Raw genomic sequence first — 26654 nt, 5'->3', positions numbered from 1 at the left:
TCAATGGAGAGTACCAATAGTAGTCGTACATGTGGGTCATGCATTTGGAATAGATGGTTAGGCAGGAGATAGGGTTGTCACTGTGTAGGAGCAGATACAGCCCTGGGGATGAAAGAGATCAACATGGAGAGTCCTGGAGAGAAAATAGAAGAGGATCCAGGCGGGGTTCTGGAACACCATCCGCATCACCCTTAATGCATCATGTTTTCTACATAGGTTCATGGATTGATCTTCTGCATTAGCATTTGAGTTCCTTGAAGGCAGTTTCCTACTTGTTCACTGAAAATTGTTTTTGCATTTAATAGGGTTTTACGAATATTTGCTGAATAAAGGAGTGGATAAAAAAATAGGTCATCCTGATAATACTATAAAACAATTATTTCAATATTATTTTAGATACATACAGTGCTAAGCAGTCTCCAATACATTCTTTAAATCATTCTTTAGATGGTAATAGAAAAGAATTTATGCTACAGTGTGGTTATGAGGCAAAGAATGAGAGGAACAAGATCCAAACAAGCATCGGGTACAGCCCTGTCCTCAGTTAGATTTATGATATAACCAACAGGATCTAAAGAATAAGAATGTAAATACAATTATAAAATTGTATTTTTTTGGATCCAAGTCAGTGTTAAGAAGATGGGAGGAGGTAGCAGGATTTCAGAAAAGGAAATGTCAAGGTGGTTTCAATGAATTTAAAGCAAATTCTTGGAGCTGAAGGAGGAAAAAGACTTAAGCTCTATTTATTTCCCAAAGCCCATCATGGCTTCTACCTGAAAAACTCTCTCCAGTGACCGCCATAACCAATGCTGGGGAGTTAGGTGTTAGCAACTCCAAGTCAGGAAAGCTGCGTGTCCCCCATCGCTGTACCAGAGCAAACTTTAAGATTCTTCAAGGCAGGGTTGACATCCCACACTTAGTGGTATGGTTAGGCCTAAGACTGTAGAATGTGCTACCGAGGGATCTTCTTCCACCCAGCCCCTGAGACCTCTCCAATTTCTGTTCAAGAAGCCTCACAGTGAAAACTGTACTTATGTAACTGTCGAGGTGATCAATAGAATTGCATATATGCATGCAAAGAGTTTCTTACACAATCACGTCAAAATTGGCAGCATCTCTTTGTTATTCCTTTCTGATTCTGGTTTGGCCAGAAGGTACAGAAACACAGGGTGGGGCAGCATGTACCACATAGAGGAAGCAGTACTCTCTCTGGCACTACCTGACAAACTAGCATCGGTGCACACATTGGTATTGAGCAGGTTTCAGAGATGCCGTAGTATCATCAGGATGACGATATTTTAGTAGAACCAGCCTGCCCCTGCTGAGAAAAATAAACAGATATGAAAAGATGAGTGAAAGATGTCAACAGTTGCTGAAGTTTTACAAAGTCCTGCAAAATATGCCAGAAAGCAGAAACTATCCTGATAGGCTACTCTTTGAGGAAGCCCTGATTACATTTCTCTGAGGCAGCTCTTCCACATTCTCATCTGAACCCTGAACTCCTAATAGGACTGCATAGTTGATTGGACCACGTTAAAGCAGAACACAGCCCAGCTGGCGGCCTTTTCCAGTGGGCCAAGTCAGCAGGCCCAAACAGTCACGGGTTTCTGTGCATGAAAGCAGGAGGCAGCAGAAGGGGACGGATGATCAGAGCAACACTTGTTTATCCCCAGATCCAAAATTTGTAGCGCAATGTCTTCATGCCAGTGGGGTGGACAATCATTTCCTTGGTATAAAGAACTTAATTTCCATCAAAACCGGTTCTGAGCAGCACTTGTGAAGCTATGTCCCAAGTTGTAACTATGAATAACCGAGAGAGTGAAATGTGGTTCTAGTTTTTAAGCATTTTTTCAGGTTTCATTTTTTAACTAAGTTGACACATAAAAAAACACAATTGATGGTGAGGCTGTGCCTATGGCATTTTTTTGTTTTTGTTTTTTGTAGGAAAACCTGTAGTTTTCACTCTACTGACTTGAGATCTCATTTCAGAGAAGCAATATGAACAGTCTTCAGCCATAATTGTCATAGTTGTAAATGGTCAAAAGTGTGCATTTTACAACTTTTTCATTCGTGGGGTTTGCAAGTTGTTCACTTAAAACCTTCTTAAAATGGAAGGCTTCTTGAGTAAGTCAGCTGATACGATAGCAACCAAAGATCCCTGCGTTTGGAACACAGGAAAATTCTTCCTATATACCTGTGCTATAAATATGAGCACCTAAAGTGAAGAATTAAGGAACACCCCAAAGCTACTGAATTGCCCTTAGTGCTCCAAACTGTATCTTTAACAGCCTTGATATTTAAAAGAAAAATATCTGTCACAGACATTTAATTACAGCTGAACAGGTATGCATGTTGTTTAAATAAATATAAAGAAGCATCTATATGGTCTGAGATTTTTATTTTGAAATGGGAGCTTTTTGTTTCCATGGTCATTAAAAACAAGACTTTTCCAAAAAGATTGCATGAGTTGATAAATCCTAAAAGGAAGAATGATCACAGAAGAAAGAACGAACAGGACTTTGTGAAGTGGTAATTAAGACAAGTTAATATGTAGTGTGGAAATGTTCTGAATGGACATTTGGTATTAGGATAATAACATACATATAACATAATGTTGTCATGTATTTGAAATGTCAGACAAACTGGGTAAGTTCAAATAAAGCTATGAGGTCTTGAGATCTGTTAAGAAAACATGATTCATTTATAAGTAATGCTAACACTAATATTTGTTGTCATCAGCTTCTTTCTAATTTATGTATCACTGGCCACCTGTTCCAAGTAATTTGTAAGGAATTTGCATGTTTCTAGACAAGAAGTGTTGTGAACAGGGATGATTCCATTTCCCCACTGTTAAAATCAGTTGTTAATTATTCCTTGTAAGTTGATTACTTCTAATTATGATAATACAGCAGCTGTGGACAGTGCCCTTTCTTTCACATTCTGTGATATGAAAGGGACTGTAACTTGTTAGAACTCAGCCCTGGTATTGTGTTACTATTATTGCTCCTGGGGAGGCTTATTAGCCTGTCACCGAAGACGTAAGAAAAATCCATCATTCCTTTTGGAATACGGAGAGTCTTTGTCACCCACAGTGCAATTAACGTTAAAAATAGAAAGAATGGCTATGATATGATTATGATTAGGTAGAGATGAGCTATTGTCCAAGTAACAGGCACTAATCCAGCAGGCCGAAGATGACCTACACAGAGCCGTCAGCTTGCTGATTGCCATTTCTCTCTGAGTTTGATGAAATATTCATGCCTTCGCTCTCCTCTCTGCAAGCACTATTGATTTCTTGTATAAACGCTGCTATATTTAGTCTAGACAAATGGAATGTGGATTGCTGCTGAATAAATTGGATGAAAGACTGGGATCTTGCCTGCCGCTTTCTCTCAGTCTTGGGCAATTATTTATAATCAAGAGCAGTTTTTGTAAGTTGAGGGTGATTTTTCACAATTTAGTGATTAGTCCCTGAACAAAGGCAAGCAGTTAGACACAATCATTTCTGTTGGGATAGCAGGTTAAGAAGTCAAATTACCCTTTGAGGTTTACAATAGCTGCTTTGGAGGGTTCTGGGACTTTTGTTCCTTATCTTTTTTGGGGGGTGATTTTTAGGGGTTCAGTGTTTACAGTTTGTGGATAGTAAGAATACCAGCAAGAAGAGACCCCAGCATCTCTTGAAATTTTTCAAATTTGTCTGTATAGGATTAAATTCTGATTTTTGTTTATTGGCATTTTCATGTAAAAACTGGAGGCTGCAGTTTGGCCTTTTTAATGTAAAAATGAAATATATCATTAACAGCCTTTGCTTTTGATTGGAATTATGCCAGCTCTATAAATTAATGCTCAAACTCTCATGTTACTGCAGTGCCTTGATTGCAAATTCTACATTGGACTCTGCAACTGGAGAGCTTATGGGCCATCATCCTCAGTTAGTTTCAGACTTGGCTCAATTAATAGCTTTCCTTTCACAAATATCATGACTTAAAAGACATTGTTCACCAAACTATGGTATATTAATAAGTTGTGCTACCCTTTTCATTAAAGTGGCATTACCATCAACGTAAGCGTCTGATGAGTACATTGAAAAATAACCAGTGTTAGCACCCCAAGACTGATGCCAGTCCCCTACCCCCATTCACAGGTGCACACACGCAATTCAAATGATGAGCAAGGGCATTACTGTTTCTTTTAGTATTTGCAGCTTTAGCTGCTATAGGCAGGATTTCTGCTTGGCTTTCTGACTCTCTGAAAATAGCTCTTAAATCCATATGGAATATTAACTTTGTGGTTCCCAACCTGGAATCTGGAAATCTAAGTTACTTACAGTAGTAGTCAGAGCATTAGATGCAATTTGGAGAAATACAGTAAAGTTGAAGGGGGAGAGTATTCATATTTCCACCCTAAATACAACCATCTTCTTTCTGCTCAATATCTCACCAGTCTTTGTTATTGAAGTTCAGAAACTAATATAATTAAAACCCCAGTAGATGTGATATGCTGTATAAGAACTGGAATTTTTTTTCTTCATTTTAGTATTAAATCCCGACATCTAGAATCATGCCTGGGAATTTAACATTCTCTATAAATGTATATTGGCTAATTTAAGTTATTTATTTAGTTTAAAGAAGTATCATACATTATACATCATTTTTATAACTTTTTTAAATTTAATGTTTTAACAGCATTTTTCATGTCCTCATAAACATTATTTTTTCACGATTGAATGTTTCTACACTTAATGAACATGACATATTTTCCTTAGATATTTCTTGTAGCTGATGATTTCAATTAAAATAATAACACTTCAATAAACATATAGCATTGAACTGTTTCTTCTCTATTAGTGTTATCGCTTTAGGCTGTATTCCTATAGTTGGCAAACCTGAATCAAATGGCAGAAATATTTAGTGCTTCTTGATCCCAAAAACAATATCATCAAATTGTTTTTCAGAAGTTTGAAACCAATTGGCAGTGTCTTTTGCAATATTTAATTATCTCCTTGGTCATGTACCCATCCTGTACAATGGGGCAGTACACACACACACACACACACACACACACACATATACGTGGGTTGTATATACAATATGTAATAATTAGAAAATGATGCCTTATTTTGACTTAAAATTTGCTTTTCTTTACTAGTGAAGGTAAATTTTTTACTAGTGAATTTTTTGCATTGTTTAGCTATGTTTATTTTCTTCCTGCATTTTCTAGAAGTTTTAGTGTTTTTATTTTCTGATAGGTAACAGAAATCATATACGATTTTATTTTCATACTTGCTCCTAACATTTTTGTTTTGTTAGCCACACAGTATCGCTGATTTGTTTTCATATACAGGAAATATCCATTTTTATATAGCTAAAAAAATCAAAAGCATTATTGAGGGGTGTGCTAATGTTGTAAGTCTTTCAGTGAGTTGTCCCATTTCACCTTTCTAACAACTCTGTGTTGTTACTGGTTACTGCAATTACCTCCATTTTACATATGGAGAAACTGAGGCCTGAGAATTTAAATAACAAATTCAGGCTAGCACAGTTAGAAGGGCAGAAAGACAGCAACAGGCATTTAGATTTCAGAGCAGAGGTTGAAAGTTGGCAGCCTGCATGTCAAAGCTTCCTTACAAAAGCTTTTTTATGTTGTTGTTCCCATAGTGTTTGAATCTCTTGTTACTTTTAACTGAAAATGAGATGACATCTCTCTATTCTACTATGGATCTGTATTGTCTTTCTTTTCTTTTTCTCCCCGCCCTCCACCAGCAGTTGTTTGGCTCTCAGTAATAGTGACTGACCGCTTCAGAGAAGCCATGTAATCCAGTTTGCCACAGTTTTCCCTCCAAAATCCCTGTTATCTTCACCTAAACCTGTTTCATTCAACTATATAACTTTTTTGTTGTTTTTAACTACATAATTTTCTTGATTCCTATGGACAAAGGTAATATTGACAGAATTTAACAACCAGCTTGGCATAGAGACTGACTAATCAGAATGGATGCTAGCCATAAACAACAGGTCTACCTGCATGTCTCCCCTGTCTACCAGCTTTTGTGCTTATCCCACTTCTGAAAGTTCTCTAATAGAAGTTGTGTAAAGAACTTCATACACATTATCTAATTTAATTTTTATAAATTTAAATGTCTATGATTATTCTCAGATTATCAAATCTTTCTTCATCCAATGGCTTGATTGAATACTTGTTTTAAACTTCCTCATGGTTTTTCTGGCTTGTTTAGTTTAGAAATAAGGTAATTGCTGTGCAGATCATTACCATTTAAAAACCAGCACACAGAAGCTTGGCGGCTTTCATTCATTTATGATTGGCTCTGGCTATCGTTGTGCTAGTTCATTAATCAGCTCATCATTTCCCCCATTTTAACGTGCGGATTTTTATTTTTTCTTTGTTGGGTTCAATAGCCTTACAAATACATTATCTACAAAGCTTTAACTTCTTAAGGAATATTTCTTAGAATGGATCTTCAGACTGTCGTTACAAACAAAAATGTTTGCAAGTGTACAAATTAGATTGTTAGAAGTTCTCTATTGAACATGGTAACTTTTCCTCAGTAGTTGCATTTTTAGTCCTGTGTGGACTTGACTTAGGTCTACTTGACTGGTCCAGTAGAATAAGTTTTATGAATGACTTGGGTATCAGTAAATAGTTGGAGTCATCTCTTTGAAAAAGGGAAGTATGGAAGATTCTTGGCAGAGTACAAATGACTGGGAGAAAATTAGCACATCATACATTTTATCAGAATTTATATGCAAAAAACCTTTGATCATCGTTGTAAAAAAATGACTAGACTCATTGATGTAAAATTTGTTGTACAGGTATACATAGCGTTTTCTCTTGTGCCTGTGTCCAATCATGGGCTAATTCCCTATTCCTTATCATCCTTTCTTTTTCTCCTGATTCTCCAGTGGATGTAAAGTCAGAGGTTCCTGTGGGCCTGGAGCCCATCTCCCCTTTAGACCTAAGGACAGACCTCAGGATGATGATGCCCGTGGTGGACCCTGTTGTCCGCGAGAAGCAACTGCAGCAGGAGTTACTCCTCATCCAGCAACAGCAACAGATCCAGAAGCAGCTCCTGATCGCAGAGTTTCAGAAACAGCATGAGAACTTGACACGGCAGCACCAGGCTCAGCTTCAGGAGCACATCAAGGTAGCAGACGTTTCCTTGCCCCTGACCTTTTCACGGAGAGAGCCCGCACCGTGACGTGGGCATAACAAGGAGCCCTGGGAGGAGGGAGGCGGGGAGCAGGGAAAGGTTCATGGTGGTCAACACAGGGGAGTCTGGCTTGAAGGGAATTGTGGCGGCATTGGTGGAAACCTTGGGTAAGCACTAGGAATGCTCACTGAAAATCTGCTTTGCTTCTTGGAGAGGTCTCTACCACTCTTTTATCCTTTAGTTTACAGTGTCAATAGTAGGGAATAGTAACTCCCACCCTTTTTTTAGATTCTCATCTGCATGGTTTTGTTCATTAGCCTTATCTGCTTTCCACCAAGAAGCACCATGAGCCTCGGAAGACTCATTTTATATGCATAAAGAATCTGCTCGTGTTAATTATCAGAAAGGATAAATTAGGCACATAATTTTCCCCCAGTATTTCTTATGGAAAAGACCTCATAATGTATGCATTTGCACATATTTTTTGAGTCTAATAGGTCATAGATGATGATTTATTGAAAAAAATGCCAGGAGTAGTGGACAATTTCAGACTCAAGTTTTAAAAATTATTTTACGAGGAAAAAGATGTCCATGTCCTGGAATTTTTATAATGATCTCTTTTCTTGTCAGATCATGTTAGATGTCTATGTATCTATTTCTTCTCTTTTATATTCGGAAGTAATTACTATTTTAGCTTTGTTTCTAAAATGTCTTTCAACTTCTTGACAAAGACATTTAAAACAAAACTATTTTGGCCTAATTATGTAGATATCTAATATGAGTTTATTATGAAAATACTATAAAACAGCAAATATTTTTAATTAAAATTCATGTTATGTTCAACTTCTTCATAATGACTTAAATATGCTAACTTATTAATATGATAAATTACCTTTATGTTATCTCATATTTTAGTTAGATGTTTGACCTATTACTTGCATATCAAATAACAGCACATTTATAGGAGGTTCATATAGATAATAATTTATATTAATATTTTATAATTTATGACATTAATATCACAGTGTCTGAGAAGGTAAATTGCTGTCTTCTTCCTTGTGTCCCTTGTTTTACAAGGTATTTCCTCAAACCCTTAAGTTGAAATGCTTATTTTATCTTATTTTCCAAAATAGCATTATTCAACATCTAATATAAACCATAACAAATTTTTAAAAATCCTCTCCTGAGAATATGCTTATTGATTTTAGAGAGAGAGAAAGGGGAGGGAAGAGAGAGAGAGAGCTAGGGACCTAGGAAGAAGAACATCAGTGTAGAGAGACAGTGACCCATTGCTTCCTGTACATGCCCCAACCAGGCATCGAACCCACAGCCTAGATATGTGCCATTGCTGGGGATCAAACCCACAACATTTTGGTGTACGGGATGAAGCTTCAACTAACTGAGTCATCCAACCAGGGCAAGGCATTGTTTTGGGTTTCTTTTTTTTAAACTAACGATGCTTTACTCATGTTAGCATTTTGACTCTTTGGCTTCTATAATAAACATCTGTTGAGTTAGATGCTATTATCCCATTTTCCATCTAGTAAGCTGAGACAGAGAGAAATATGGTAAGTTGCCCAAGGCCACACAGCCAGCGAGTGGCAGTTCCAGCGTTTGTAGTCTTGCCTTGTCTGCCTCCAAAGCACTTCCACATTGTGCCTACCTCCTGGACCAAAACATCTGAAACTGGAGGGGTGAAGCTCTGTTTCTATTTTCTTCAGCCTCATTCTTCCAGTCTTCATTAATGAATGCTGGCTGTGGAAATCGAATTTTGAACATTTCTAGGTTCCTAAAACAGATTAAATTTTAATTCTGTTGGGGCTTTTGGTGAAGCAGTGAATCCATTTGGCCAATCCCACTATCTGTACAGAAGTAACATTTGAGTCACAATTGAGGCAAAGTTAGGAAATTTTCTGTTACAATGGAATATCTAAAAACACCCAATAAGGGACAAGTATATCAAAGCCAAAATGTTGAAGATTTTAATATGGCAAGTACCCAGAAATGCTTCTAACTCTACCCCTCCTGGTAAGGCTACCAGGGTAACAGATGGAGCTGGTTTCCTCTTGCTCCAAAGTAACTCTCGTGTCATTCCACAATACCTTTTCTTTTTATTCTATTACTTTTGAGCATAAATTTTATATCTTTAGATGCCTTTCTAATATAAAAAGCACATTATACTGACATTATTGGTATTGAGAGTTGAAAATAGTAATAATAATTAAAATTAGTATGGTTGAAACTTAGAAGCTAATTTCATGTACGCTGTGGACATGACATTGTGGACATGATGTGCGAGGGCAATTATTTCTCTGTCTTACACATGAGGGACCAAGGCTCTGAGTAGTTTAGTAACTTGTCTCGCTCTCCTATCCAGTGATGTCAGAATTTCAATAGAACTCAAAAGTCTTTAGTTATTCCTCAGGGGGCACATTGACTGTGATTCATAGATATCCAGTTCTCAGTCCGAGAGAAAACTGACGTCTCACTGCAGTTATTAAGAATGCTTTATATTCATGCTATTCATTGTTAGGAAGAAAATTCAAGGGTTGCAGATGACCAAACCACATTGCTTCAAAGTGCAGTTTACTGGAAGTGATTTCTTCTTAACCAGTTTCTCACATCTGCAGTTTTTGTGTGTTAGAGGAACAAACTAGTCTGCTGTTCTGAGATAAGAGCCTATTAGGAATAATGGACTGCATTAATCTATTGAGAACCTCCTCTGTCAAGTTTTGAAATTTTTAACATTTATTCTATTTCAGGTAGACTTCCCTGAAACTAACACATTTCTCATCATTCAAATCAGTTTATTTTTGTACCACTTCCCGGGATAGGAAATGAAGATTTTAATTGTATATTTATAATGTGAGAAGAGTGGTAAAATAGACTTCCGGACAGTTCCGGTGTTTGCCTGTTTTATGTATTTCATATTACAAAGAAAAGTTCCTCAGGGAACTAAAGACCTAAATGAATTTGGTAATGATGTTTGACAGGGCAGAACAGGTAATAAAGCTCCCTAAAAACTGCCTTACTGATGACATTAAGACCATTTACGACATGAGGTTCTTGTCTTTAGATTTTAATAATTTATCCAAAAAGTGGGTAAAAATGCAAACTAAAACAAGTTCCAAAAGCTCGTAACGTTTCGATTTTGGTCGGTGATGACAATGAAGCTTAAAGAAATTGCACACTCTCATGTCTTTCTCTTCTCGCAAGTTGCAACAGGAACTTCTAGCCATAAAACAGCAGCAAGAACTCCTAGAAAAAGAGCAGAAACTGGAGCAGCAGAGGCAAGAACAGGAAGTAGAGAGGCATCGCAGAGAACAGCAGCTTCCTGCTCTCAGAGGCAAAGACAGAGGACGAGAAAGTAAGAGGCACCAGGGGTCAAAGATGGACTCTCTTCCCTCACCTTTTAGCTCATCGCCACGCAGAAAGAAGCCTGAGAAAGAGTGGAATTAAACTGTCAAAACTGCCTGCATTTAACTAAAAGAATACATTATGGACCCAAGTGTAAAGCTTTGACCTCACCTGTCAGCTCTCTGCATTCAGTCTGCAAAGCATCTCAGGAAGTAAAGGCGCCACTGGTTGGCAAAGATACTAATTTCTGTTTTTCGAATTTCAAAAATAACATCACAGTAAAGCAACCTTGCTATGTCATATTGTTTAATAATAAACTTACTTACACATTTCCTCACTATACCTTTCTCCGGCTCAAGTAATTATTGTTCTGTAACTCAGGCCTTACATGCATTTGGGTTTTGAGTACCAAGACCTTGGCAAGAGTTAAGGCAGAGTAGTTGTAAAAATTAAAATTTAAAAAAAAACAAAAAACTATCCACAAGGGGGAGACATATCCAAATAATTCCCCTGTATGAGGTCAGTTCAAAATGAGGTTGTGTAGCAAGGTTTAAAATTGGGTTACTTGAACTGGAATTGTCAGCAGTTATTTTTTTGTTTAATGCTCTAAAGAGGTTTTTTAAAAGTTAGTTTTTCAAAATAGTGATTCAAAAATGACCATTTCATGTGTTTAATCACTTATATGGTTTCCCAAGATTCTTGATTTTTAAAAGGCAGTGTTTGGTTTCTCAGCAGTGTTTTATTAAAGCTTAGAAAAAATTAGAATTAATTCTGGGAATCCCCTTTCTGCAAAATCAATTAAGGAAATCATCGAAGGTCTTTTGAAAATTGGCAGTTTCATCAGTAGTTACAAAACCTTAATATGCCATTTTCTGAAGGCTGTTTAGACTCTGGTTTCTTCTTTTAATAGGAAAACTTCATGTACTGTGACCAGTGGTGTTACATCTTAATTTGTGCTGAATGCTTTAGAAGCATGAAAGGATGCAACTCTAAGTCACATCTGTTTCTGTATGTGTGTGTTTCAGGGGCAGTGGCAAGTACAGAAGTCAAGCAGAAGCTTCAAGAATTCCTGTTGAGTAAATCAGCAACGAAAGACACTCCAACTAATGGAAAAAATCATTCCGTGAGCCGCCACCCCAAGCTCTGGTACACGTATGTGCAGTGTTTGGCTGTTCTTATTATCGGGGTAAAGAACACAGGTTGTATATTCAGCCCACCTGGCACAAGTCTGGGGTCTGCCAGTTCTCAGCTATGTGGCTGTGGGTAAAGATTTTGCACTTCTCTCACATCCAGTTTCCTTCTCTGTTAAAAAGGACAATAGTAGCCCCAGCCCTCTTGGCTTGTTGGAAGAGTCTAAGAAATACTGTGGTAAAGTGTGTAACAGAGGGCAGGGCTTAATAAATGTTAGCAGGTATCATCTCGAGGGCCAGGAAAAATATATGCTCTTTGCTCAATGAGTAACTGACAACTGTGGGATGGGGCATAGAAATTAATTCATACTTTGCATTTTTCTATTCTCGATGGTGCATCTGATATCTTTACAATAATTTCTGAAGATTTGACAGGTTGAGATTTCATTTTACTTGGCTTGATATAAGATGGAGATCGGAGCTATTTTTGAAAGTTGAGATTTTTTATTTAAAAAAAAAAGAGGAAGGAGGATGAGGGAGGGAAAGGAAAGAAAGTGAAGGGTGGTAACCAAATAAATCTAAGTCTTCAGTGACTATTATACCCCTGCTCATATCACCCTATTTCTTCCCGTCCTGTAAAATGAGGGTAGATTGGCTTTTGATACACAAGCATACAACATAACACATTGTGGTGTTACAGTTTTTATGGAACCATGTTTCCCCACATCCTGTAAAGAGATGCTGTACAGTACACAACTCTCCGCAAACACAAAGCGGGAGGTGGTTTTAAAAATTAGGACAAAACTTATAGGCAAACCATATTTGGATAATAGACGAATAGATAGTAGTTTCATTTCTGTCATTTTATAAATATGTTTGCTGAATGACCATAGGATTTTATACTTATGTATTTTTAACCTCTCACATCATAAGGATAAAGGAGTAAATATTCGATTACTCTGTTGTAATGAAATTGTAAGCATCCTGGGAGTTCTATATAAGGCATTATTATACTTACAATTCTATTTTATAAGTATCTGACCTTCTTTGCATCCAAAAAGGTAACTGAGGCAGATTCCAAAATACTATATACATACTTTATAATGGTTTTCATAATTTCTCTCGTGCAGGTCAATTCAGTTGAGAAACCAATCCCTAAAGAAAACGTTCATATATTCAATCAACATCAGAGTCTTTAAAAAGAAACACAGTTTTATTACCTAAAATTGCAAACATAATTTATAACTAATTCATACTCTTCCTAAGCTAAAGCCTGTTTTAAGAAGAGATTTTTCTTTTTTAAATGGGAGACAGCTACATGTAAACAACTTGTCAGCTGAAAATTCTTTAGCTACTCCCTTGGGTTTATTAATCATGCCTCTCAAATGTTACTTAGCAATTTTTTTTTTTGGCATTGAATTGAACTTCAGGAGGCTCCAACTCCAGATTCCCATAAATCATTAAATTATGGAATCTGAATTTAATATTTTTTGCCAGTATAGCTAGATGAACTATCTTTAAACCAGTTAATTCCTGCGAATGTGATTCTACAAATAGTGGTAGAATCACGTTGTTGGTGATGCCAGGCCCTGTCCATTGCTTTTGTCATATATAGTAATTTCTAGACATTTCTATCCACTGGCTAGTCCATGTTCAGTCCTGTGCACTATTTCTCACTAGCTCACTTGCCTCTCCCTCACCATATTTATGCAGAAAAGAGAAAACATTTTGAAAAATCAGTTTTGTACTGAAGAAGGATGTGACCCCCAGTCCTTACCTTGGTCTGCTGGATGTCAGGAGACCTGAGGCTGTCGGCTCAGTATTTTCTTTCCAACAGAAAATCTTCCTGTGTACTTCCATGTACTAGCTAGCAATTTTTTAAAGGAAATGCTTGTATATGTTTACCTTTACCTTAGTGGTTCTACGTTGTTGACTGAAAAGGATTGGGATGATGGCTTTTTCGCTAATTTGGCTCTTAAGAAAACAAGCACAGTACTCTCACATTGTCATGACTCGGGCTGTTGGCAAATTCTCTCTTTCAATAAAACAAACTTTTGTATGTGACTGTGCCCTAACACATGGGGGGCATTCTTGGGAATCCTGCATCATTATGCAATCCTGCATAACATACTGCGATCATGAACTTGGTTACATGAGGCTGTGGTTTGTACACACAAAAAAGGAAGAACATAAACACAGCTGAGACACGTGTACAGCATGTGCAATTGATTATTGCTGACCAACAAGCAGTCTGAACTCCAGTGCAAATGGTGAGCCTTCCTTTTCTTTTGCAGGGCTGCCCACCATACGTCATTGGATCAAAGCTCTCCGCCCCTGAGTGGGACATCTCCATCCTACAAATACACGTTACCAGGAGCACAAGACGCAAAGGATGACTTCCCCCTTCGGAAAACTGGTAAGTCGGTTTGCTCTTCCATAGTGTACCTGCACTTTCCTTTGGCCTCTAGAAGGAAGTCAGAGGATTGGACTCAGAGCTCTTATGCCTTCTGCACCCCTGCCCTCAGCGTTAACAAGTATGTGTGTGATCATGGGTGTGCGCACATGCGTGTACACACACACACCCCTATCTACATCAGTGGATTCAGTATATAATTGAAGTGCCTTTTCTAATTTAAAAGTTTATCATATTTGGATTTTTTGGTCAGATTATTTTACTAGCGGTCAACAGTAGAATTAAGGAAAGTAAAAATTGATTTCTCAGAAAATTTCGATCTTTTCCATTAATGAGGACCTCTATATTTTTCCCCATTTATTTGATTTTCTGATAAGCCTCAATCTTTTGCCCCCAAAATGGGAATAGTAAGTTTTTTGTTCCTCACACATTTCAAAAATCTTACATTTTAATTGTTTAAGTGGTCAAAACAGTTAAGGCCAAAGCTACCTTCTGAGTAAGTGACTTGCCTAATGTCTTACAGGTTACAGGAGAACGCAGAGTGAAGTTTTGTACCTAATAATTTCATGTAATTGTATTAAAATTTGCTTAGGGGAACAGGGACAATGAAGCATCTATCTGGATTTTAGTCAGCTGCCCTGTGGCTCTAGGGCCTGTGTTTATTTTTACATCTTTTTTTTTCCGCCTTCTGATATGTGCATATTTAACATGTTACATGTCCTTACTCCTATAATAAATATACTTTAAAACTTTAGCAAGATATAAGTGTAAATAGTATTTGTTTAGATCTAAATCTTATGATTTTTTCCAAATATGGCTCTTTAAATAAAGTAGCAACTCAAACAAAATTTTATATCCGCAATTGATCTGAAAAGATATTCAGAGAAGATAGTTTGGTCCACTGTATTTTACTCGGTTTTGCTTGAAGAAGTAGAGATCGATGTAATCTGTATATGAAATCTACCAAGAGAAAATGATTTTAAATAATTATGCTTATTTTCCAAAGAAATTTTGAATTAAAATGGATATACATTGTAAAAACACATACTGAAGTTATTTTCTCTCATATAATTTACCTGTAGCATAATGAAGATTTAAAAATAAAATCAATCATGAGCAAGAATTTATTATAAAATATCCATTGTACCATACCCTGGGGAAGGATGTTCAGACCTGCAAAGCAACCCATGTCTTTTTCTTTTAATAATCCAAAGATTTTTGCATTTCTACTACAATAACAATAGGTACAGTAAAATACTTCAAGAAGGGCATGCAAAGGGAGGAATGAGTTTTATATATTGCATCAGAACTTCACACTATTATCTACAAATCAGATTTCCTTTTATATAAATAAACATCTCTGGGATAAAAGGAAGAAAGCACAGAGTGAGCCTCCACGTATTTCTAAAACACAGAGTAGAGTTTATGAAAATTGATCCGTAAAGGACATGAGTTTTAGAACGCGCGGTCTTTGATCTGCAGCCTTGACATTTACTTGCACCAATGCATGTGGAGGAACTATTGACAGAGATTATGTGAATATTGCCCCAGGTCTCGGGGCAGTGACTGGCATTCAAGAGCCCATGGAGTCACTAAAAGGAAAGAAAACACAAGTCCCCTTCTGGCAGGAGGTTACTGATGAGTGATACAGTTACATTCACAGAGAAAGACTTCTACCCCGCTGTGCACAGCCTTTGAATGTATTCTTACCACTGGGAGATTGAAAACTGACTGCAGAAGAAGTGGCCTTTGGAACCAGTAAGCATCCAGAAAGAAAATGTGATTTTTTTTTTGTTTAATACTGTAGGACAAGTACTAAAAACCCATACTTTGTGCCCCACTGTTTCCATGAGAACAGTTTAGGATTTTTCTTCTGTGAAGAATGAATAACGAGCTGTTAATTTATTCTTTCAGAAATTCTCATCTGCAACAAAATTCAAAGAGAAATCCTGTTCAGATATATATTATAGAATTTTATGCAAATCTGTACTAGTATGAAAGACATTGTCTATGTCTATGTAATACATAATAATAGTGAAAAGATATAGCCCGTGTCTTTTCTATTGTTTGTGTTTCCCCAGTATTTTAAGTTTCATCCTGATACTCAAGAAGTGTCAGGCAATTGATCTGTAAAACCAAACATTTTCTATAATTGTACCAACAGTGTTCTTGAACGATCATGAATACTTCTGTATCTCTATAGAGGCTTCAAAATATTTCTTAATTCAGTTCCCATTGTCTGAGAAAAGTATGATATAATTAAATACAGATGTTTTCCACATATTATCTAAAATACTTAGATATATCCTTCATTAATTACAAATAGGCAGAACTCTTCCAACTTTTATCAATATAATCCATTTGGTGTGTTTTCAATCCCCAGTGAGAAAGTCTAGACACATACTTGTACTAAATAGAAGAGCATCGAAATACGGTCAAATAATTTTAATTAAGCATTTGTTGTATTTTAGTGAGTCAAGACTTATTACAAAAGAAAGTAATCAATCAAAAGTTACCGTGATGAAGCATATCTGGTGATTGGGGACACACTATAAGATGATTCCTGCAGAAAGCTCCGTCCTATTAAATGAAATGTGGAGCAGTGGCCTTGATCTTACAGTGTAAATGCCGGGACAGCTATAACAGAGTCAAGCTTTTCTGTTGGACCTGATTATCATCCTCTGTGGTCTACTTGAATTTCATGGAACTGAATCTTAGACTTAAAGGAAGTTGTTAAATAAGTGGTTGCTATCTTTTGATCTGATATAATACTAAATACTTTCAATTTCTTTTAAACCTGCATCAGCACTGAATTGCTAGTGTGTATTATTAGCAAGATTTACGGGAGCAAAACTGGATCCGGAGTAAGAAAATCTTAATGACCTTAAAAAGTGGCCCCAGGGGTGTCCCTTAAGCAGTGAACACAATTTGGAACCTCTCTTGACCTCTTGGGACCCAGCCAGACAGTGACAACCTAGAACAGTCAACCGTGGAAGTCTCATTTGCCTGCAGAAATCTGACCTTTGTCATGCAAAGTGGACCTTTACTTCCTTCCCCTCAGGAGAATCATCTTTGCTCTTAGAATTTGAGCTTTTTGGAGCCATCAGAATAATAGGAATAGTTGGCTGTAATCAGGCCCATTTCCAAATCACTTTCCTCTTAAATGTAAGAATTCAGTCTTTTGCCCCTTTCACCATAATGAACATCAAAGACTTCCATAATTAATTGTAAAGTTGAGAATAAAATAATGGTTTTAAATTATTTTTATTTATTCCCTTTAAATCAAGTAGCACTTCCTTTTAGGATTATACTCTGTGACTCCTTTCATTCTATAACACAAGGATTTGTTGATACTGAAATTTGGAATATTTTACTGAACTTTATGGTTTGGCTACAATTTCTATAATGCTACAGTAGGTGACTTTTTCCCCCTAAGACAGTATACTGCTGGACAGATAATAGACCATAAAATAGGGAAAGAAAGCCTCTGGGTCCAGGCACTTTTGAAAGAGTACATATTTCTCACAATGATAATACATGTTTGGTGACTTTGAACTGACCTTCAGAACCATTTGAATTGGATTCTGTTCCAGTGAGTGTGTGCATATGTTTCATAAAATATTATGGTAAAAAGTTCTAGAGGTTTTATGCTCCATTATATTATTGGGGTCTTACCCAGTGAACTTTGCTTTTCTTTGAATGTTACAGTGTTTCCATTTAATACTTCTGAACAAAGTGAGCTGGCTGGCAAGATTAACCTCTTAAAGTGCACAAGTCATATAAAGCTTGGCTTAGGCTAATAGGATCGTTCCAGCCCCACTGAAATATTCATTTTAATGGTCAGCACCACTAAAATAAGACTCAAAGATGGAAGGGGTCCAAATGTAAGTTAAGGCTTTGGAAGACCAATGTCATTTTCCACACTGAGTAAATTGGAAAGAAGGCACAGATGAAATATATATCCCTCGGCTTAGTAGTTAGAATTTATGTTGTGGTACTTTGGTAACCTGTTCAAATTATTACAATCCAGAATGAATACAAGAAGGTTTTTTTAAAACATTTAAAAGTCTTTCTGTCTTCCTCTCTGTCTAGTTTTTATTTAATTTTTTAAAATGTATTGATTTTTGAGAGAGAGAGAGAGAGAAACATCGATTTTGTTGTTCCACTCACTTACGCATTCATCGGTTGCTGCTTCTGCATCCCTTGACTCCGAGTTGAACCTGCAACCTTGGCATGTGAGGATGGTGCTCTCACCAAGTGAACTGCCCAGCCAGGGCTATCTCCAGTTCTTCTTCTCATTATACATGCACACACATTTCTGCTCAGATAGCACTGAGATAGCACTTCTTCTTAGAAAAACATTCACTCATAATCTTATTCCAGATTGACACAAACTGAAACATTTATATATCTTAGTACTCTCACTTCCACCGTTGTGGCGATTCTTGCTTAAAATTATTTAAATATGGTCCTCGTGATAAATGTACACCAGTTTTCCCAGAATTGAGAAGCAACACAGCACAGTAACACAGGCTTTGAATCCATATACCGGTTTGAAATCTGGACCCAATCTTGGGAAATGTGCTTGACCTTGTTAGGGCACAATCCTCATCTGTAACATGGGGATAATTACTGTACTTGGTTCATTCAGCTGTTGTGAGAATTCACTTAAGTAATGCATGGAATGCATTTAGGATCATACCTAGGACTGAGAGAGTATTTAATCTTAACTTCCCCCTTCTAGTGGATAAGGAATTGAGTTTCATTTATTTTCATCGGGTTAAAACTAAATCTGTGATTGTTGTGGAAAGTCTTTTTAAGATCTTACATTGTAACCTTTATTGATAAAACAAGGGAATTTAGGAGAAAGTGAAAAATATTTTTAATTTAAGCTGTGCAACTTGCAATGCTAATGTCAAGAAGGGCATAGAGCCTGGCATCTCAGAGCACAGGAGGGCGTCCAAAGGCAACCGCAGACTTGCCTTGCTGCTTCCTCATAGAAGGAGCTCTGATGGATGCGCTGTGCTCAGTAGGGCCAAACTGAGTCTTCATTTCTGCCATTGACTTCATTTTTAAGTAAATAAGATTTACCAAAAAACGAGTAGATAGGAGAGCAGAGGGTTCCCATGTTATTCTTCCCTCTCCCTCAGAGCCTTTGCTCTTATTAACGTCTTGAATCAGTGTGGTACATTTGATACAGTTAACGAACCCCTACGATACATTTCATTAATGTAGTCCACAATTTACGTTAAGGTTTCCTCTTCAGGTTGTAAAGTTCTATACATTTTGACAAATTCCTACTGTCATGTCTTTTATCCATTATTACCATATAACAGTGTCACTGCCTTATAGGCTCTCTTTCCTCCATGTATTCAGCCCTCCCCCTGACCAGCCTCCGGTAACCACCGATCTTTAGCCTGTCTCTATAGTTTTGTCTTCTGCAGAATGTCATATTGTTGGAATCATACGGTATGTAGCCTTTTCAGACTGGCTTTTTTCACTTGGCAATGTGCAGTTAAGATTCCTCCATGTCTTTCTTGTGGCTTGAAAGTTCATTTCTTTTTCATGGTGAATAAAAAGCATTCTCTTTAATGCTTGCATTGTATGGATGAACCAGTTTGTAACTTTACCTATTGGAAGACATCTTGATTCTTTCCAACTTTTAGCAATTATAAAGCCGCTAGAAACATTTCTGGGTAGGTTTTTGTGCAGATACAAGTTGTCAACTCAATTAGGTAAATACTTGGAAATGTTATAGCTGAAATTTAGAGAGAAACTGCTCAACTGTCTTCTCAAGTGACAGTACCGTTTTGGAACAAGGACTCACCAGCAGCGGGTCCAAGTCCCTGCTGCTACACGTGCTCACCAGCACTTAGCGTTTTCTGTTTCAGTTGTTTAGATTTTAACTATTCTGATAGCCATATAATGATTTCTCACTGTGATTTTAATTTGTAATTTCTTAGTGTTACCATGGAATATTTTGCTCCCTTTATACTTTTAATCTGTGTTGTCTTCGTATTTAAACTTGTTTTCCTACAGGCAACATAAAGTTGGATCTTTTGTGTTTTGTTTCATTGATCTGTTTTAACCCACTCTGACAGTCTCTTTAGTTAGTGTATTTAGACCATTCACATTAAAAGTGGTTATTGATATAGTTAGAACAAATTTGTAACTGTTTTCTAATCATTGTACTTTTTTTCTTTTTCATCTTCCCCTCTCTTTTTGACTTGTCTGGTTTTAATGGAACACTTTATATGATTCCATGTGCTCTACCATCTTAGTATATCAATTGTATCTCTAAAAAAAATTTCTTTTATGGTTTCCTTAGAGTTCAAAGTACACATTTATGGCTTATTCACATCCACTTTCAAATAATGTTATACTGCTTTATGGGTAAAGGCACCTTATAACAGAGTACTCCCAATTCCTCTCTCTCCTCATTGATAATGCCACTGTTGATTTTGCTGTTCCATAAACTAAAATTACTCATTACAGTGTTACTGTTATAATTTTAAATAATCTATTAGATAAAATAAAAATGAGAGAAAAATAAAGTATCTTATTTCTTATTTTATTTATTTTACTTTATTTTTCTCTTATTTTTATTTTATATTTATTCATCTCTTCCCTTACATAGGTCTCGGTTTTAACCTACATCCTTTTCTTTCTTATTGAAGAACTTATTTTAATATTTCTTGTACGGCAGGTATACTGACAACTAATTGCCTTAGTTTTTGTTTACCTGCAAAAATCGTTATTTCTGCTTCTTGTTTAAAGTATAACTTCACCAAATACAGAATTCTAGGTTGCTGGGTTTTCTTCTTGCAACACTTTAAATACTTCACTATATTTTATTCTTGCTTACATGGTTTCTGACAAGAAATTTGATGTAATTATCATCCTTGTTACTCGGTAGGCAAGTTCCTTTCTAATTTCCTCTGGTTTCATTAAGGATATTCTCTTAAACTTTGGTTTTCTGCAGTCAACAATAGTATGTCTAGGTGGTTTGATTTTGGTATTTATACTGCTTTTTGTTCCCTGAGATTACTGTATCTGTGGATTTCAGTCATTATTCAGATATTTTCTTGCTCCTTTATCCTCTTGTTATTCTGGGATTCCCATCATGTATATATTACATCTTTGTGACTGTCCAAGAGTTCTGAGACATTCTGTCCTTTTTTTCTTTGCCTTTCAGCTTGGGAAGTTTCAGTTGACTAGTCTTCAAGATCATTGCTTCTTTATTCAGCTATGTCTGGTCTATTGATGAGCCCATCAAAGGCATTCTTCGTTTCTGTGCTTTTGACTTTAAGCACTTTCTTTTCACTCTTGCTTAGAGTTTCCATCTCTCTACTAATATTTACCCATATATCACTGCATCATATCAAGTCTTTCCATGAAATCTTTTAATGTGTGACTCATAGTTACTTTGTTTTTATCTGTTATTTTCAAAATCTTTGTTGTAACCAAATGTGATCTGATTCTGGTCTGCTGCTCCTCAGACTAAACTTTCTCTTGCTTTCTAGTGTGCTTTGCAGTTGATTGTTGAAAGCTGGACATGATATATTAGAAAATAGAAATTGAGTGGGTAAGCTTTTGTGTGAGATTTTATGTTAATATGGCTGAAAAGGGCTGTGTTTAATGCTTGGTATAGCTGTAGGTACTGGAGGCTATAGTTTTCTTCAGTTTCATTGTTTTGTTTTGTTTGTTTGTATTTTCTTTTTTTGGTTTCCTGGGGGTTCCCTAAGGACATTTTCAGGAATAGAGTCAGTGTGTTGTAGTCCTCGCAGTGGTAACTCACTGCCATTATGCTAGATCCTGATGATGTAGCAGTAAGATGTCAGGGAAGGGTAGTGTTCTATAAGTTATGATTAAATCTCAGCTTTTTAGCAGGGCCTGAGTCAGTGGTCTGTGGCTACTGAACTATTTCTTAACCTTTTTTTTTTTTTTCCAATCTTCCCCTTAAGTGAGACATAATGGCTAGAAGAAGCTATGGTTGATAAATTGCCCTTCCATCCAGGTCAAATATATCTCTGGTAAAATATTTTCTTTTGGAGGCCAAATTTGGTTATGTAGAAGGATCTGGGTATATTTTAAAATTGTGACTTTTCTCTTGAGCTTTTTCCAAGGGGCTACTTTTCTCTCCTTCTACATCCTGACTTTCTAGCCTCACATGTACAAGACCAGACTTTTCACTGATCTTCGCTGAGAGAAGCTGGTTGGGTTTCTGTAAGCAAAACCAATGAGTGTGTAGGGTCCTCCCTGAGACTGGACCCTTGGAGCTTTTAACTTTCAAGCTAGTCCACACTCAGCCTCTGGCAATTCATCAAAATTAACATAAAAATGTTCCTACCAGTTACTGACTCCAGTGGCTTCTGCGCCTAGTAAGCTGATCTCAGCTGTGACTACCTGTATGTTCCTGTGTCTTTAGATTTGGGGTAGTGATTTGCTCTGAGACCTCAGGTCTCTGACGGATCTAAGAAAATTGCTCTAATTTTTAATTTGCTTGGCTTTTTCCTTGTGAAGAAGATGACAGTAAAGACTTCTAAGTCCTTTACATGCTGGAGCTGATACCTGAAGTCTTCCATTGATTTAGATGACTTTTTAACTGTTTGAGGTGACAGATTCATATTTAAGCAATATAAATACTATCAATTAATTATAATAGATATTTTTTTAAAGGTTGACATTAATGATTGACTCTCTGCTCAGCTTGATCATGACTAACAAATATGTGTTCTAACAACTGTGGTAGATCCGTGGCCAGTAGCTTACTTGGTTAGAGTGTCTTCCTGTGCACAAAAAGCTTGTGGGTTCGATTCCCAGTCAGGGCATATAGAGGAGGCAACTGATGGATCTCTCCCTCATCAATAAACATATCCTCAGATGAGGATTTTTAAAAAAACTGTGATAGAGATAGAATAGATTGAAATAATTTTAAATCACATTTTGAAAGGAATATAATACCTTGTGCTGAACTAAAGCCTTTGCCTAATGATTCAATCTATGGTATTTTATTCTATTCCCTCTCCTGTGTGCCATCTTTTTCTTTTCTCCAATGGAAATCAACATTCCATTGATTTTTGCTACTTTGAAAATAAGTTTGATGAAATACTGGATTGGACTAGCATACAAACTACTACATAAGCAAGACTTGGTAATTATAAGGAATATTTATATTTTATTACTTTTCTCATAACATCAAATACCAGAGATTTGATAAGCCAAGACAATCAAACCAATCTTTCTTTGACCCTCCAAAATTAAAAAATTCAGCTCCTTTTTTAAAAAGGATTTAATTTTTTGACAGAATTTTTCTTTTCTGAAGAAGGCTTTTTGATATATTTAGCCATTTAAATTATTAAAAGTTAGTCATTTTAAACTATCATATTTAGTTGATTTTAAGATGCTCAGTTTTTAAGATAACATATCTCAAATATGAAAAAGTCAAATGGATGTTTTGTAATTTAAATAGCAGTGTTTTTGCTTTTTTTAAAAAATAGTTTAGCAGGTAATTAATTGTGCATATTACACCTGATAAATTACTGTAGAATTTACCCAAGAATTAAATGGTTTAACATAGTAAGATTCCTTGTGACAAAGAACACATTTACATGTTATCTTTTTTTTAATGTTTTATTTATTTAGTTTTAGAGAGGGGAAAGGAGTAAGAGAGAGAAACATCAGTATGTGGTTGCCTCTCATGCCCCCTACTGGGGACCTGGCCCACAACCCAGGCATGTGTCCTAGACTGAGAGTCCAACCAGCAACCCTTTGGTTTTCACGTTGGTGCTCAATCCACTGAGCCACATCAGCCAGGGCTATATATGATTTTTTATTTAAAAATTATAAGAAGCATAATAGAAAATCATGTTCCTAATATTTTTTTATTCAAAAGTTAGGTATGATTTAGTTAGGGTTAAAGAACAAAATGGTTTGTTTCACAATTCAATGAATGAGAAGCTGGTCTCACAGATTGTGCATGCGAAATGTAAAACTATTTGGAGCTAAGAGCAAGTATTTATTGAGGCTTGTGGGATAATTAATCAACATTATAAAAACTTTGAAAATCTAACTCCAGTTATTTGCTTGTGGAGGGATGGAAGGGATGTAGTGTGAAAAAGCTAATAGAGACTAGAAAGACAAAGCATGGAAAAATAACATTGTTTTGGAGTTAGGTATGACTGAGAAGTGGACCATTGTGCTACTGCTCAGAGCTGTGTGACTACAGGCAAGTTACAGGACTTCTCTGAGCCTCAGCGTTTTCAGGTGTCAAGTAAGGAGAATATTTACCTTGCATAGTTATTGTAAGTAATGAAGTTACTGCATGAATGTGCATAGTAAAATGCCTGACATAAAACAACTTTGGTGTATATAGCCAGTGTGACTTACTAAGAATAGTGTTGTGGCAGTAGTAGTAGGAATTACTTGTTGTAGCCACATGATATGCTTATAAAAGAATTGGAGTGGCACAAGGTATCTAGATTTGTGGTCTTAACCTCGTCACTATTATATGACTTTGAACATAGCACCTAATGACTCGGGATTTTAGATTTCTCAATTAATCGAAAGATTTGGATCAAATAATTCCTAAGATTGTGCACAAGTGTAACAGCAAATATATTATGTTTTATGAAAAGTAAGATAAGAAAATGGTAATGATTTGAAGACTGTATAAGTAAGAAATAAATGATGGTGCTTTTATAAAATTGTATCTAAAATTCATTTTAATTAACTGTAGCAAAGTCAAATGACATATTTTTCACTCCCTATAAAATGCTCAATTAGGAATAGGCAAGACATTTTACATAGGATTGGAATGAGAAATTGGCAAAAAATAATAATTAAGACTTTAAAAGCATTTAGCCATCTGTTTTATAATCATGAGAATCATTGAAAAACGACTCCTAATTTGTAACATTCACAATTATAACTTGAAACTCTGGAAAAACATTCCATGCAAATATATGTACATATATATCTCTAGACATATCTAATGAAATAAATTAAAAGATGAAATATTTGTGATTATCTTTCCTTTAAATTTTTAGTGAACCAATGAGCTACTTTGCAATGAAAGTGTTACTTATGGCAAAGAAGTCTGGGAGAAACCATTAAGCATTTGCACAAAAGCCTTACTGGTATTTAAGGCAGCACATAGTAACAGTTTATACTGGCATGCTAGATTTTTCATTAAGTGGCTTTAATTTACGGCAGACTTATCTTTATTTTGTCTACCTGTGTCCTCTTTTATAAAACTTTTTGCTATTGAGCTTTTTTTTTGTTTCAATATTTACATTGATTCCTCTATTCTTTACCACCTATACCCATAATGAGATACATTCAAAAGTCATTTTTTATGAAAAGTTCATTCTGACATTTTCCTTATCTATATTCTCATATTCTTGTAATTTTTGCTATAAAATCTGACAATCATTTGTCAATTATTAGATGTCATATTTTATACCATTGTTTTTATCTTATTCTTCCCAACTGGATGATAAAAATGTCCTTGAAGACAGTGTTTGTAACATCTTCATTCCTCATCTGACACATCACACATTGCGCTGGGCCTATTAGTGGGTATTAAATAAATCAATAGGAGTAAAAAAGGATTTTTGCCATTAAAGAGCTCACAGCTATGTTAGTGAGGTACATGTAGTAGGTTCCTAAAAGGTTGATTGAAAGTTAATTTAATTTAGCATTTGACCCACCTTGCTCCTTGAGAAACTACTATTTCACATTCCCAGATTATAAACATTCTTGAGTGAAAGCAAAGATTCAAACCACCTGAAGAATGTAGATAAGAGAAGACATTGAGGATATTAATTTTTTCATTATAAGCATTCAGTATATTTAATTGGAATTATCTGTTTTAATTATATAATATTACTTTAAAATAGGTAGCACAATAAGTTTTCAGAGAGAATTTATTTAGCCTGCTACAGTTGTGTGTAGGGGGTTCTGAGAAAAATATATAGACTAATACTGCCCAAAAGAATTTTCTGTAATGATGGAAAAGTTCTCTATCTCCACTGTTCAATTCAATGCTCACTTGGCGGATAGAGTCACTTGCAATTGAACACAAAATGTGGCTAGTGTGCAGATTTTTGTTGACAAATTAACTTAAATCTAAAAAAGCACAACTTGCTAGCTGGAAACTATCGTACAGCGATAGCACAGGTGTAAATTTGGACAGGCACACGTGTGGCCTATGTGTTACAAAATTCCTTCAGTGCCCAAGGCACATATCACTAATGTCACAGCAAACTCTTCCCTCTGAGTTAGCCTTAGAGACTTCCTAAATCACATAACCCCAAGAAAATAGAATGAGCAGAATTATATTTCTCAGGATTCTTGATTTTTTAAGTAGCAAGCAACCAATACAGGGGTGGGTAAAAGTAGGTTTACAGTTGTGATACAAGTAAATAGTACGAGAATAAACTCTGTGTTTTGAGTATGCACAGCTATAAACCTAGTTGGCCTACCCCTATATAAATTAGTTTTTGAAAAGGTGGGGAGGCGGTTTGGAGGGGTTCATTTACCTGAATATTTCAAGTGTCCAGGTGCTTAAATGATGTTAGTTCAA

The 26654-nt window shown here is 36.1% G+C and overlaps 1 protein-coding gene across 2 annotated transcripts in view; it reads left to right on the top strand.

Moving 5' to 3' along the window:
• Positions 1-26654, top strand: part of HDAC9 (histone deacetylase 9) — a 608128-nt gene that overhangs the window by 371460 nt on the left and 210014 nt on the right. The window contains exons 3-6 of one of the 2 annotated variants that reach the window (XM_054564529.1): positions 6921-7162; positions 10394-10535; positions 11551-11677; positions 13950-14071. In XM_054564529.1, coding sequence (XP_054420504.1) covers positions 6921-7162; positions 10394-10535; positions 11551-11677; positions 13950-14071 — 633 coding nt within the window. Of the gene's footprint in view, positions 1-6920; positions 7163-10384; positions 10536-11550; positions 11678-13949; positions 14072-26654 lie in introns of both variants that reach the window. The other variant, XM_054564530.1, reaches the window with a different exon arrangement.

This window comes from Pteronotus mesoamericanus, unplaced genomic scaffold, assembly GCF_021234165.1.
Source record: "Pteronotus mesoamericanus isolate MK-2021 breed Mesoamerican mustached bat unplaced genomic scaffold, CSHL_Meso_final scaffold_85, whole genome shotgun sequence".
In the NCBI taxonomy this organism is placed as follows: domain Eukaryota; kingdom Metazoa; phylum Chordata; class Mammalia; order Chiroptera; family Mormoopidae; genus Pteronotus; species Pteronotus mesoamericanus.
The sequence above is the reverse complement of the archived record's forward strand: the minus strand, read 5'-3'. Positions and strand labels throughout refer to the sequence as shown.